This window comes from Hemiscyllium ocellatum, chromosome 13 (assembly GCF_020745735.1).
Source record: "Hemiscyllium ocellatum isolate sHemOce1 chromosome 13, sHemOce1.pat.X.cur, whole genome shotgun sequence".
NCBI lineage: Eukaryota > Metazoa > Chordata > Chondrichthyes > Orectolobiformes > Hemiscylliidae > Hemiscyllium > Hemiscyllium ocellatum.
Genome location: NC_083413.1, coordinates 64,545,518 through 64,561,512, shown reverse-complemented (window position 1 = coordinate 64,561,512; position 15,995 = coordinate 64,545,518). Strand labels below are relative to the sequence as shown.

At 41.7% G+C, this 15,995-nt stretch overlaps 1 protein-coding gene across 1 annotated transcript; it reads left to right on the top strand.

Moving 5' to 3' along the window:
• Positions 1–11,241: 11,241 nt before the first annotated feature.
• LOC132821582 (lysophosphatidic acid receptor 6-like) lies at positions 11,242–12,582 on the top strand. Its single transcript, XM_060834241.1, has one exon. The coding sequence runs from the start codon at positions 11,254–11,256 to the stop codon at positions 12,178–12,180; it is 927 nt and encodes a 308-aa protein (XP_060690224.1). The 5' UTR covers positions 11,242–11,253; the 3' UTR covers positions 12,181–12,582.
• The last annotated feature ends 3,413 nt before the right edge of the window (positions 12,583–15,995 follow it).

Below are 15,995 nucleotides of genomic sequence, written 5' to 3'. Positions count from 1 at the left end.
TAGACAACTGCACCTCATCCACAATAACACTCAATACCGGAGGCTCCCCCAGGATGCATCCTCATCCCCTACTATCATCTCTGTACACCAAACTCTGTAGCGAAATTCCGAATGAACGCCATCTACAATTTTGCTGATGATACCACCATAGTAGGACAGATATCTAATGACGGTGAGGCAGAATACAGAAAGGAGATAGAAGGCTTGGTGACATGGTGCAATGAGAACAACCTCTCAATGTCGGCAAAACTAAAGAACTGATCATTGATTTAAGAAAGCAAGAAGGAGAACACACCCCATATACATCAACAGAGCTGAGGTTGAGAGGATGGAAGGCGTCAAGTTCCTCGGAGTGACGATAACTGACAACCTGGCCTGGACTTGCAGCGCTGATGAAAGAATTCAAGGACCTTAGGCTCATCCGAGAGAATGAGATCTTTCTGGACAAGACCTTCAGCGAGGTTATTACACCAATCATGCTAGAAGAGAGCAGAAGTGAGTAGCCGATGAGGAAGGCGGAGAGGAGACAGGTGCAAGAGACCCCGGGAGAAGAACCTGTCAGGAACAAGTTGAAGCTTTTGGAAACAGTAGAGACTGATGACACTGCCAGTTCGCAAGGCGGCCAGGTCTGCCAATCAAAAGCTGGCGCAGAGGCAGAGTGGAAGAGTCGGACATCGCACAGAGCCGTGGTAATAGGGGACTTCATCGTGAGAGGAACTGACCGGGGTTTTTGTGGCAGCGGATGGGACTTAAGGATGGTGTGTTGCCTTCCTGGTGCCAGGGTGAAAGACATCGCGGACAGAGTGTGGGAAATCCTCAAAGGACGAGGGTGAAGAGCCAGAGGTCGTGGTACATGTCGGCACAAATGATGTTGGGAAGAAGAGAGGAACATACTACAGCGGGACTTTGGAGAACTAGGAAGAAGGCTGAAAAGCAGGACGTCCAAGGTGGTTATCTCCGGTTTGCTTCCAGTTCCTCGGGCTGGTGTGGCCAGAAACAGGGAGATAATGGCTTTGAACGTGTGGTTGGGGAACTGGTACAGGAAGCAAGGATTTAAGTTCTTGGATCACTGGGGTATATTTTGTGGTAAGCATAAATTCTACAAGAGAGACAGTTTGCACCTTGATCGATTAGGGACCTGCATTCTGGCAGGCAGGTTTGCTACTGCAATACCACGACATTTAAACTAAGTAGCGGGGGGGAAGGAGACAAACTGGATGTATAAAAAGGAAATTGAAGGGGAAGTTAGAACAAGAGAAGTCAAGAAAAACAACTGTATCAATGAGGCAGAAAACTCGGAAAGGGATCATGCTGTAAGGTTGAATGAAATAGGGGTTGATGGGGAGGGTGAGAGCAGTAACAAATTAAAAATACTATATATGAATGCACGAAGCATTAGACATAAGATGGATGAGCTTGAGACTCTTTTGGAAATTGGCAGATACAATATTGTGGGGATAACTGAGACATGGCTTCAAGTGGACAGGGCATGGGAAATGAATATTCAAGGCTACACGTGCTATCGTAAGGACAGACTGACAGGCAGAGGTGGTGGAGTGGCCTTGTTGGTAAGGGAGGATATTCAGTCCCTTGTGCAGGGGGACCTAGAGTCAGGGGATGTAGAGTCAGTGTGGATAGAGCTGCGAAATACTAAGGGCAAAAAGACCCTCTTAGGAGTCATCTACAAGCCCCCAAACAGTAGTCTGGATGTCAGATGTAACATGAATCAGGAGCTGAAATTGGCCTATTGCAAAGATGTTACTACAGTTGTTATGGGGGATTTTAACATGCAGGTAGACTGGGAGAATCAGAATAGTATTGGATCTCAAGAAAGAGACTTTGTGGAGTGCCTCAGAGATGGATTCTTAGAGCAGCTGGTGCTGGAGCCGACCAGGGAGAAGACAATTCTGGATCTGGTGTTGTGTAACGAACCAGAATTGGTCAGAGACCTCGAAGTGAAGAAGCCATTGGGAAGTAGTGACCATAGTACATTAAGCTTCAATCTGCAATTTGGGAGGGAGAGGGTACAGTTGGAAGTGACAGTACTTCTGTTGAATAAAGGGAACTATGGAGCTATGAGGGAGGAGCTGGCCAAAGTTCAAGGTGCAATACCTTAGCAGGGATGACCGTGGAGGAACAATGGCGGATATTTCTGTGTATAATGCAGAAGTTGCAGGATCAGTTCATTCCTAAAAGGAAGAAAGATCCCAGGAGGAGGCATGGGCGGCCATGGCTGATGAGGGAAGTTAAGAAACATCTAAAGTTAAAAGAGAAAAAGTATAACATAGCAAAGATAAGTGGGAAAACTGAGGACTGGGAAGCTTTTAAAGAGCAACAGAGGATTACTAAGAAGGAAATACGCAGAGGAACAATGAGGTACGAAGGTAAACTGGCCAATAATATAAAGGAGGATAGTAAAAGCTTTTTTAAGTATGTGCAAGGCAAAAAAATGGTTAGGACTAAAATTGGGCCCTTGAAGACAGAAACAGAGGACTATATTACGGGGAACAAAGAAATGGCAGAAGAATTAAATGGGTACTTCAGATTTGTGTTCACTGGGGAAGACACAAACAATCTCCCTGAGGTAACAGTGGCTGAAGGACCTGAACTTAAGGGAATCTATATTTGCCAGGATTTGGTGTTGGAGAGACTGTTAGGTCTGAAGGTTGATAAGTCTCCGGGGCCTGATGATCTACATCCCAGGGTACTGAAGGAGGTGTCTCGGGAAATTGTGGATGCGTTGGTGATTATTTTCCAGAGTTCGATAGATTCGGGGTCGGTTCCTGAGGATTGGAGGTGGCTAATGTTATACCACTTTTTAAGAAAGGTGGGAGAGAGAAAGCAGGAAATTATAGACCAGTTAGTCTGACCTCAGTGGTGGGAAAGATGCTGGAGTCTATTAAAAAGGATGAAATTACGGCACATCTGGATAGTAGTAACAGAATAGGACAGAGTCAGCATGGATTTATGAAGGGGAAATCATGCTTGACTAATCTTCTTGAATTTTTTGAGGATGTAAATCTGAAGGTGGACGAGGGAGATCCAGTAGATGTAGTGTACCTGGACTTTCAGAAAGCTTTTGATAAAGTCCCACACAGAAGGTTAGTGAGTAAAATTAGGACGCATGGTTTTGGGGGCAAAGTACTAGATTGGAATGGCAGGCAGTGACCAGTGGGGTACCGCAGGGATCCGTGCTGGGACCGTAGCTTTTTACAATATATGTTAATGATATAGAAGATGGTATCAGCAATAATATTAGCAAATTTGCTGATGATACTAAGCTGGTGGCAGGGTGAAATGTGATGAGGATGTTAGGAGATTACAGGGTGACCTGGACAAGTTAGGTGAGTGGGCAGATGCATGGCAGATGCAGTTTATTGTGGATAAATTTATGGTTATCCACTTTGGTGGCAAGAACAGGAAGGCAGATTACTACCTCAATGGAATCAATTGAGGTAAAGGGGTAGTACAGAGAGATATGGGTGTTCTTGTACACCAGTCAATGAAGGCAAGCATGCAGGTACAGCAGGTAGTGAAGAAAGCTAATAGCATGCTGGCCTTCATAAGAAGAGGAATTGAATATAGAAGCAAAGAGGTGCTTCTGAAGCTGTACAGGGCCTTGGTGAGACCACACCTGGAGTACTGTGTGCAGTTCTGGTCTCCAATTTTGAGGAAAGACATTCTGGCTATTGAGGGAGTGCAGCGTAGGTTCACGAGGTCAATTCCTGGAATAGCGGGATTATCTTACACTGAAAGACTGAAGCGTCTGGGCTTGTATACCTTTGAGTTTAGAAGACTGAGAGGGGATCTGATTGAGACATATAAGATTATGAAAGGAATGGACACTCTGGCAGCAGGAAACATGTTTCCGTTGATGGGTGAGTGCCGAACCAGAGGACACAGCTTAAAAATATGGGGTAGACTATTTAGGACAGAGATGAGGAGAAACTTCTTCACCCAGAGAGTGGTGGCTGTGTGGAATGCTCTGCCCCAGAGGGCAGTGGAGGCCCAGTCTCTGGATTCATTTAAGAAAGAGTTGGATAGAGCTCTCAAAGGTAGTGGAATCAAGGGTTATGGAGATAAGGCAGGAAGAGGATATTAATTAGGAATGATCAGCCATGATCATATTGAATGGCAGTACAGGCTCAAAGGGCTGAATGGCCTACTCCTGCACCTATTGTCTATTGTCTATTGATTTTCCACATAGATGTAACAGTCAAGAAGGCAGAACAACGTCTCTTCTTCCTCAGGTGGGTCAGGAAATTTGGCATGTCCACAAGATCCCTCACCAACTTTTACATATGTATAATTGCAGCTTACTGTCCAGATCATAATGATCTGGAATGGCAATTACTCTGCCCAGTACAGTAAGCAACTACACAGCTCAGTCCAGCATAGAGGCAACTTTCCATCTATGTTCTCCATGTACATGGCTCGCTGCCCCGGAAAGGCTGCCAACATCATCAAATACCCATCGTATCCCTGGCATGCTCTCCTACAACCTCTTCCACCAAACAGAAGATATAGAAGCTTGAACACAGGCACCACAAGGTTCAGAAACAGCTTCTTCCCAGCCGTTATTAGACTGATGACTGGACTCCCTAACTTCAAATATTGCTGATCTTGCTAATGTCAACCTTGCCTAGCACACACCCTGTGTGGTGGAACCTGTACACCTCTGTCCAAGTACTTTTCTTCATCCTATGATCTGTATGTCCTGCTTACTATCATCTGCTGTGCTGCTCATAAAAGAAGTTTTTCACTGTACTTGGATACACGTGACAATAAATCAATCAATCAAAATGGCACCTTTATACCCTGCTCTCCTGAAAAGCACATTACCAACAGTCTAAAGTTGAAACTGAGAAATAATCTAATAGGCATCTGACAGCAAGTGGAGATCAATGGAGTTGTTTCCTATCTAACACCAAACAGAAGCTTTAATTAGAACTACAAAGGTTTTAGAATTGTTAAGAAAATGTTACAGGAGACATTTGTGAATATTTAATTTTATGTAAATATGTCAGCAAGATCTTTCCATACATAGAAATAGATAGAATTTTTTTGTTACACTCTCCCCTTCCTGTATCTGTGATTCCCTTAATGGTTTGTATCTCTGTGTCCTGGGAAATTAATCTGTCCAGAAATCCCTTTCTGATACTTTATAAGCTCATGACTTCCACCATCACGGGATGCAGATATGTAGAAACACTGTCCACAGAATTTCTCTCCCAATTTGTAAGGAGAAACCTGTTTTTGAAATCAGTTGCTGTTCACAGTTATTGGGTCAAAATCCCAGGACATGTTTGGCAACAGTATTGTGGATGACACACATTGACTTCAACAGTTCAGGAAGGTATCTCACTAATACATTCTCAAGGACAATTAGGGATCAGTAATGAATGCTACGCTTGCAAGCAGTGCACAAACGAAGCATAAAAATCGAATTGCCATCCTTTGTCACATGTCAGGATGTTATCAACTTAAACTCCCACTCAAAGATTCTGAGTTAGGGTTATTCAAGGGTTATTCAACATTTCCTGCAGAGTTGCCAATCTAAGAGAGTGGTCCCTGTCCACAAAAATACACATCTTACATTCCCACAGAGCCAACATTTTAATTTCTAGTTCTCGTTTTAAAATTTATTAACAGCCTATTAATTCTAGAAATAATAAAATGTCTTGAAATATAAATTGCAACTGGTGAAGGGATTTAACTTGATTTCAGGTTAATTTCTAATTGGTGAGTTTTCTTTTGTTCATTGTCTCTTGCGAGAACTGACCTGCTCTTTTCAATATGCAGGTAGAGTGCCATACAACTAGACAGGGCTTCGGGTGAAGATCTAATCGAAAGATGGGATCTCCAAAATGCAGTGTCAACCTCAATTAAACATTCTGACTGAGGCGAGAGTGCAATCCATGAAGCCAAAGTTCATACCCAAGAGCGTAAATGCATCTAAAATTGAATCAAAATCATCATTAAAATGGAATTGATCTAAAAGTATCAATCAAGGTTTCAATCCTAACTCAAAAGGTCCTTTGGCATGGCTTCATCTTTGGAGTACATTGCAAGAAACCTGGAACAGAAATCAAACTGATCAGGAATTCACCTTCTTTCAGCTTTTAATTTTAATTTTTTAAGGCAAACAAAGTATAGACAACAAGTCTGTTTAAGGGGAAGAAGTTGGCCATACAATAATTATAATGAGTTTCTACAGTAAATGGATTAATAATCCATTTTCTTTTCACTGGTTGGTTGCAGTTCTCAGACTCAAGATAATCAGCAGCTTAAGTAGAGCAAGAAAGGCTCAGTCCCTGAGTTAAATGATTTTATAGCAAAGCTAGCCTTTTTTAAAATGCATTCACAGTATGTGGGCATTGCTGGCTAGGCAAGCATTTATTGTCTGTCCCTAATTTCCAGAGGGCAGTGAAGAGTCAACCATGTTACTGTGGGTCTGGAGTCACATATAGGCAAGACCAGGTATGGATGGCAGTTTCCTTCCCTAAAGGACATTAATGATCCAAATGGATGTGGATGAAGAAGAACAGAAGTTCTTCGTCCAGGCTCATTAAACCCCTATTCCTGTAGTCATTCTACTTCCCTTCTAGTTCTGACCATCATTGCACACTGCCAACCATTACTGGGTGCCCCACAGTTCAGATCTCCAGACTACCATCCAACCCTTGCCCATCAAGCAAGATCCCCAATGTAACCATCATGTAACATGACCTAACTCCCATCTATCCTGTGATATATTCTCCTAGGCTCAACATCAAGATCTCATTTAATCCTTCGACACAGTTATTTGCTCTCTTAGGCATCAACTCTATGCAGTAGGCATTATAATCAGGTGACCCATGACCTCCAGGATTGTTACAGAAATATTGACATACTTTTTCATGAGCATGGTTAAAAACTCAAAATGTGGAAGTGAAGGACTAGCTGGACCGAGCTGGACTCTGTAATTTACAAACTGCAAAGAACAAAGAAAAGACAAAAGCATAGTGCAGCATAAAAACAGACCCTTTGGCCCACCAGGACTTCACTGATGCCTTTTGCCTCTATGTGGTCCACATCCCTCTATTCCCTTTCTATTCATATATCTGTCAAGGTGCCTCTTAAACATTGCCATTGTATCTACCTCTACCACCTCCTCTGGCTGCGCGTACCAGGCACTTATCTGTTACACCTCATGTAAAAAAACTTGCTTCACGTCTCCTATAAATGTCTCCCTCACCTTAACCTCCTTCCACCTATCGTATTCCCAATGCCCCTCCCCTAAGTCCCTCCTCCTTACCTTTTATCTTAGCCTGCTTGGCATACCCTCCTCATTCCTGAAGAAGGGCTTATGCCCAAAACGTCGATTCTCCTGCTCCTTTGATGCTGCCTGACCTGCTGCACTTTTCCAGCAACACATTTTTAAGCTCTGATCTCCAGCATCTGCAGTCCTCACTTTCTCCTACTTTAAACCTATGTCCATAGTAATTGACAACAATTTCTATTGGGGAAAAACACTTTGAATAGCTACTCTATCCACGCCTCTCAAAATTTTGTAAACTTCTATTAGGTCACCCCTCATCCTGCAAAAGTCAAGTGAAAACAAATCAAGTTTGTCCATTCTATCCTCATAGCTAATACCCTCTCTCAAAGCCTCCACATCCATCTGGTACTGCGGTATACATTATTCTAAATGTGGCCTAACTAAAGTTCTAAATGCCTGCAACATTACTTATGATTTTTTGTACTCATACCCCTAGCAATAAAGGCAAGCATTCCAAATGCCTTCTTGACCACCTTATCCACTTGTGCTACCACTTTCAGGGAAATGTGGACTTCCATGCCTAAATTTCTCTGCCTGTTGATGTTAATAAGCGTCCTGTCATTTACTGTATAGATCCCTCCTACATTACTTCTCCCAAAATTTATCTCCTCGCCTTTATCCAAAGTAAAGTCCAGTTGCCATTTCTCCACTAAGTCTCCAGGCTATCTATATCCTGTGCAACCTCTAGCAATCCTCCTCACTATCCAAGCTCTCCCAACTTCATGTCATTCGCAAATATACCAATCAGTTTACCTACATTCAGAAGTCCCAGCACTGATCCCAGCACTGGGGTCATAGATCTCCAGTCTGGAAACACCCTTCCACTGCTACTCTGTCTTCTATGACTAAGCCAGTTCTGTATCCATCTTACCAGCTCATTGTGATTCACATTTGAATCTTGAATCAGCCTGCCACCAAAGACTTTCAAAGGCCTTGGTAAAGTCCATATACACAGCATCTACCAGCCTGCCCTCATCAATAACCTTTTTGACTTCCTCAAAAAACTCAATCAATTTTTTGAGGCACAAACTTCCTGCACAAAGCCATACTGCCTGATGCAAATAAGTTCATTCTTTGTTGCCAAATGTGACTAAATCCTATCCCTAATAATCTTCTCCAATAATTTCCCCACCACTGAAGTCAAGCTCACCAGCCTGTGATTTCCTGTATTATCCCTGTTGCCCTTCTTAAAAACAGGAACTACATTGCCTGTTCTCCAGTCCTCTGGAGCAGAGCTAGAACAGACAGTATTCAGTATTCATGCAGTCAGACATTGGACAACTAATCTTCCACTGAAGCTGCCTGCCAGGTGTCAACAGCCACATTGTTTCAGACTGAACCATTGTTTACATCTCCAGTGAACTACCTGTGTTAGGATAATGCTGCACAGACTTGGTGAAACACAGCTTGGTCGGAGACCAGAAGCAGATATAACAAGGACAACTCTTAACAGTTGAACAGTTCAAAACCCTGTTCTGCAACCTTCAAATATGCAAAAAATGTCACCTCACTGGATCTTCCTGCCCTGCACAATGCTATCATAGACACAGGCCACAGGATCTTCGAAGAGGGAGAAAAAAAGGGGAAACATGGAGCTCCAGCTCCCTGTTTTTTGCAACGTTTGCAAAAGCATCGCCACAGACACAACCTCATTGAGGTCAGCTGAAATACAGAAACCAGCCCTAGAAGAGAGGAGAAGCCAAAATTGATGACTACAGATCCTAAACCATCAGTTCAAGTTCAGTAAGAGAGACCTCTCAGTAGAGTGTACTGGGAAGCTCATATCAAAACTAGATAGCCACAGTAGATTTGTGACAGTTTACTTGAGATTTACTGTTTACTGTGAAGAGACTTATAGAGTCTGATGGAGTTTAATTAAACTACAACAGTAGAGTCTAATAAATATTGTGTTTCTTTGGTAAATTGTTCAATAAAGTTATGTTGGACCTTTCCTGAATCTTGTCCCCATTGTCTATCTCACTGTATAATGTGCCAGAGTTAAAAAGGATGACTGCAAACTGGTCACAGTTAGTGATAGTACATTTACCCACCTTTCACTTTACAACACTGAAGACCCTGCTGTCTATCAATCAGATCGCTCGTGGGCTGGAACCACAGAGAACAAAGCAAATTTCATAAATCCTGCAGTTAACTTTACAAGGACGTTTGAGAAATTAATTCTTCAAAATTTCTCAACTTTACAGCATCTCCCCAGGCTTCTAAGCTCTAGAATTCCCTCCCTAATCATCTCCAACATTTCTTTCCTCTAGCTGGAACGACAAGGGCAGCAGATATGTGGCACACCATATCTGCAAGCTCCCCTCCCAGGCTTTTAACACCTTGGTTAAAATATACCCCTAGACTAAAGTCCAGTTCAATGTTTCCACATGCCATTCATTCATAGACAAACCCAATCCCCCTCTCTGCTAAAATACATATTACCTCCAGCAGGAGTCACTGAATAACAAGAGTCAAGATGTAAATCTGACATTTGTCAAGTGCATCATGCAGGACTGAAGTTTCGATCAATTAATAGGGCACAGATAGGCTTGAAACCTTTCTGGTTGATGTAAGTTTGCACCACATGGTTGCTTATGTTGTCCCTACTAAGGTACTGAGAGTAACTGGTAATTGGAGAAAGACACTGATTTTGGAATTGATAGCTGCACTTTTTAAAAGCATGAGTTGTATATACGGTTTGAATCTTTATTTGCTCAACTAGTGGGGAAAGGTTAGTTGCTGATGAACTGACAGCGGGAGAGATGTACAGTGAAATTCATCCGAAATAAGTAGGTGACTGGTCTGTGGACTGATGAAGACCTGCCAGCAATGCGATTGGCTTCCCGTGGTCGAATTTCTTCTGGATGTGAATAATATAGTCAGAGGTATCTTTTTCCCTGCAGTGAAAGGCGTCTAAAATCTGAAGCAAATCAGTTTATTTTACCTCACCAGATGTCGTAATCTATTACTTTTAACCAGCAAATCAGAGATTTCATAATTTGTGAACGAGGTACCTCCTGAAAGTTCGTGGAAAAGTGAGATCAAGGAGCAGCAAGTCCCAGAAAGACAAATTGATATCTCAGCAGGATTTGAACAGCTTTCCTGAATTTTCCTTCATCCGTAACATCAATGAATCTTTTGTATTTCTCTGAGTATGTTTGCATGTGTTATAACTAGTGGAGTTCGATATCTACAGTTATTAGTTGTTTGCTTGTAGCATTCCTGATGAAGGGCTTTTGCCCGAAACGTCGATTTCGCTGCTCGTTGGATGCTGCCTGAACTACTGTACTCTTCCAGCACCACTGATCCGGATGCTTGTCACTTGAGTCTATTGTAACAAGCAGCAATTCTTGTTAAGTTCAGAAACGTGCTCATGCTGTGTGTTAACCTGGGTCGAAAGTGACAGATCATTTGGGGAATGTTGCATACTTTGGAAAATCTTTCACTTTTGTGATGATTCTGGGAAGAGCAGGGTTTGGTTTTAAGTGTTATATGAGGTGTGACCTAATGTCCTTTTAACTTGTTTCATGCTTTAAAATAATAATTTACAGTAAAATGTCACTCAAATAGTGAAAAATAATGAACAGAAAACACTTGTTGTCTACATTCAGTCATTCATCATAAGAAGCAGCGGTTTCTGTTCAAGTAAACGTGGTTTTCCATTTATGTCATCACTGATTCTGACCGGAAGGTTGAGCAGGATGTGGTGGGTGCTGTCAACCGAACATTCAGAAGTAATGTCGAAAACAGCATGCTTGCAAATCTCCTCAGCGAAGAGTCGTCGGTATATATTTTTATATACGGTGCAGTGTATTGAAGAAACGTTGGCACTCCTGGATTTGTAAGAGAGAAAGAAAATTTCAGGAAGTTTACATACACCCCAATATTGGTAAACTTACTGACTTACCGTATACCAACACGTACAGCCAGTCATGTTAATTTCAGCAAACATGTGCGTAGTGAGCATTCCACTAGACTTTCCATTCGTGGACGTATTTCAGTATGTGGTTTACATACCAACATTCATTCTGGGGCTGGTTATTAATTTGGCTGCACTGTGGATATTCTGCACCAAGATAAAGACGTTGATTGAATCTACGATCTACATGATAAACCTGATTTTTTCCGATATATTTCTGCTTTTCTCTCTGCCTTTCAAAATCCATGCCTTTCAAGTGGGTTGGAAGTGGCACCTGGGACCATTATTCTGTAAGTTTGTGGAGTCCCTGTACTTTGTGAACACCTATGGGACAATCCTGTTAATAACGCTGATATCGCTGGATCGCTACATCGCTATCAAACACCCCTTTCTGGCCCAAACCCTCAGATCACCAAAGAAAGCCATCATTGTCTGCAGTGTGATGTGGGTTTGTATCTGGTCTGCAAGTATTCCAAATTACATCGAATCTGATGGAAATCAGAAAAGCGAAATTTGCTTTGTAAACTTTGATGAATTTTGGAAAAGGGGTATCATTCCTGTGAGTATGGAAGTTATCTTTTTAATTTCTGCAGTCACTGTGTCTTTCTGCAGTATTCAGATCATCAGAACATTACGAAAAGTGGATGAAGAGAGAGATGATGGGAACATGAGGGCATCTTTGAATATTGTCTCTTCAAATCTGGTAACCTTCCTTTTCTGCTTTACACCGTATCACATAGCCATGCTGTTGTACTTCTTAGCAAGGCAGTGCTATATATCTGAATATTTGGTACCTCTGCGAGTCTTTCTCCAAATAACCCAATGCCTTGCGAACATTAATTGCTGCCTGGATGGAATGTACTACTATCTGATCATTAAGAATTACTGGAAATCAGGGATCAAGAGCATAGGGAATACCAGTTCAGCTTATACAAGTTGACAAGGACAGCTGGTGTGTAATGTAGACCAATAGCAACAGTGTGGGTTCAAATGAATGCACCAACTGAGGTTACCATGCTTTTTCATCCTCATCCCTCACCTGAGGCATGATAACCTTCAAGTTAAGCTTGCACTAGACATCGCTCCCTAGTGAGAGGACAGCCCTATTGTCTTTACCTTTCCCTGCTCCTGTATTTTAAGACCCATTTCATGTCTAACCTTTCTCTTCTCATTTAAAAAAAAATCCCCATCCACAGAGGCAGTCTGATCGACAGTTTATTTCCAACATTTACTGCTCATGCCTCAGATTTCCAAACTTTGTGATATTTTGCTTTTGTTTTATGCCATTGTACTTATGCTAACTGAGCCCAGCGAATATTGAAGTACAATGCTACTTATAAACAAAATGATGTTGTCGATTCAGTTTTGTCAAACTTTACTGCTAATGATACTATTTCTAGAAAGTTGATATGATCAAATAAAATTATCTTAGTCACCCTTTGACAATCCTGAGTCTTTGTTGTCCCTTGTATTTGAATTAAAATGTGTTTTGGCCAGTGTTGTGGCTTCATGTTGTTGGTGATAGAAATGTTACAATGAATCTGTTTTAATAATAACTTGCATTTATAAAAGACTACTAATGCATTAATATATTTCAAAGCTCTGCAGAAGAGCAAATTAAGTTTTCAAGGGCAATTCAGAACCGGTTTATTTAAGCATCATATATTAAAACTGCATCATAATATGATTTATGGTTCCTTTTTGATATGAAAGAACTGAAGAAATAAGAGCAGGATCTTCAGCCTGCTCTGTCATTCAATGAGATTGTGGCTGAAAATTTCTATCAATTCCATTTCATATCCCTGTCTTCTGGTTCCTTAATGTCTTTCCTGCCCTAAAGACGTCAATCTCAGTATTAAACCGATCACCCATGGCCTTTTTTGGCGGAGAATTCCTCTCAGTGAAAACATTTCCCTTTACTTCAATTCTAAACTTGTCCCCTGTTTTCCTTAGTCTAATTCTAGAGTCTCTAGCATTAGGAAATGGCTTCTCTGCATCCATCCTGTAGGGCTGCTTTAGAATCCCTACATTGTGGAAGCAGGCAATTTGGGTGCACACCAACCTTCTGAAGAGTCTTCCATCTATATTCACCCCCTTACCCTATCTCTGTAACCCATCTCTGTAACCCATCTAGTACTGCACATCCCTGGACACTAGGGGGCGATGTGGCATTGCCAATTCACCTAATGTGCATATCTTTGGACTGTGGGAGGAAACTGTAGCACCTGGAGGAAACCCAAGCAGACACAAGGAGAACATACAAACTCCACACAGTCAATTGAGGGTGGAATTGAACCTAGCACTGTGAGGCAGCAGTGCTAGCCTACTGAGCCACTGTACTGCCCTTTTTGTCATAAATTATTGTGATTAAATGAGCATTATTTTCAAATACAGCATGCCTGACAATTCCTTTGCTCCCATTGCCATTCCAATGGTTACATACCACCTTCTTTTAAGCCATAGAGAACATTGGTCCATTCTACTCAACCTGTTCTCACAGGATAGCCTTCTCATTCCAAGCAACAGAGTAGTGAACATTTTTGGTCTAAGGCAAGTACATCATTCGTTAGGTAAGGTAATCAAAACTGCAAATTGTGCTCTGTATGTGGTCTCACTAAAGCTCATTATAATATAAGATTTACTACTCATAAACTGCAAACGTTTTTGCAATGATGGAGCATATACCATTTACCTTGCTTACTGTTTCCTGAATCTATATGTGAACTCTCTGTGATCTCTATATAAAACAGCTAAATCCTTTAAAAACCCAACCTTTATTGGATTTCTACCTATTAAAAATTGTTCTGCTTTTCCATTCTTCCTATGAGAGGGTTAATTTCATATTTCTGCACATAATATTTTGACAACTTTTTCTTAGCCAGTCATATCCTTGAGCACAATGACTCCGTGGTTAACACTGCTGCCTTATAGTGCCACGGGTTGGGATTCATGGGCACCTGAGAGTTTACACATTCCCTCTGTGCCTGAATAGATTTTCTCCAGGCACTCTAGTTTTCTCCCACTGTCCAAAAATGTACAATTTAGGTGGATTGGCTAAATTACCCATAGTTTAAAATGAGAAGGTTAGGAGGATTAGCTGTGGGAAATGTAGCGTATGCATGGAGAGCTCTTTGGAGGGTCCGTCTGGACATACTGGACTGAATAGCCTACTTCTACACTGTAGGGAGTCTATGAAATCCTTCCACGGTCCCTTCAATGAATTATACAGCACAGAAACGAGACCCAGCTCAAATTATCTGCACCAACCAGATATCCTAAATTGATTTAGTCCCATTTGGCCCATTTCACTCTAAACCCTTCCTATTCATTTACACATCCAAATGGTCTTTTAAATGTTGCCATTGTACCTGCTTCTACCACTTCCTTGGGCAGTTCATTCGATGCATGCACCAGCCTCTCCATGAGGAGGTCACCCCCTCAGGTCCCTTTTGAATCTTTCCCCTCTCACCTTAAACATACGCCGTCTAGTTTTGGAATCCCCCAGCCTGGGGAAATTACTGTGTCTATTTATCCTATCCATGCCCCTCATGCTTTTATAAACCTCTATGAAGTCATCCCTCAGTCTTTGACAATCTAAGGAAAAAAAGCCCCAGTCTATTCAGCCTCTCCCTGTAGCTGTCCACTTCACAGCATGATTATTTATCTAGCTTTTTGCTGTCACCAAATATGGACACATTCCTTTCATTCCCTTTACTAAGTCACTGATATATTTTAAATAGCTTTCAAAGAAGCATAGATTCTTGCTGAACTGTACCTTTACACCCTGCTCTCCTGAAAAGCACTTTATCATCAGCCCTATAGATGAAATCAAGAAATAATCTAAAAGGCCTCTGACAGCAAGTGCAGCTCTATGGATTGTCTCCCATGTAACAAAAAACAGAAGCTCTTTTAGAACTGCAAAAGTTTTAGTGTTTTAAAAAAACATTACTGGAGAAATCTGAGAAGTTTTGTCATTTTATGTAAATCTATCAGCAAAATTTTTCCATACATATATAGATGTTGTTGTTGCACTTTCCCCTTCCTGTATTTGTGATTCCCTTACTGGTTTCTCTGTATCCTGGGAAAAAAGTCTATCCAGGACTATCTTTCTGACATTTTCTAAGCTCATGACTGCCATCACCAGGGTGCAGATAGGCCCATCCCGAGCAACCTGGTTTAGAAATGAATCGTTGTTCATAGTTATTGGGTCAGAAACTCAGGACGTGTTTGGTTTCTGAAAAATTCATCTATTTTTCAATAGTTGGTTACAGTTCTCAGACTCAAGATATTCAGCAGCTTACGTAGGGTGAGTAAGGCTCAGTCACAGAGTCATAGAGTCTTGAGATGTACAGTATGGAAACAGATCCTTCGGTCCAACCCGTCCATGCCGACCAGATATCCCAACCCAATCTAGTCCCACCTGCCAGCACCCGGCCCATAGCCCTCCAAACCCTTCCTATTCAAATACACATCCAAATGCCTCTTAAATGTTACAATCGTACCAGCCCCATTTTCTGTGGTTCCACACAAAGGCCGCCTTTCTGATCTTTGAGGGGCCCTATTCTCTCCCAAGTTACCCTTTTGTCCTTAATATATTTGTAAAACCCCTTTGGATTCTCCTTAATTCTATTTGCCAAAGCTATCTCATGTCCCCTTTTTGCCCTCCTGATTTCCCTCTTAAGTATACTCCTACTGCCTTTATATTCTTCTAAGGATTCACTCAATATATCCTGTCTATACCTGACATATGCTTCT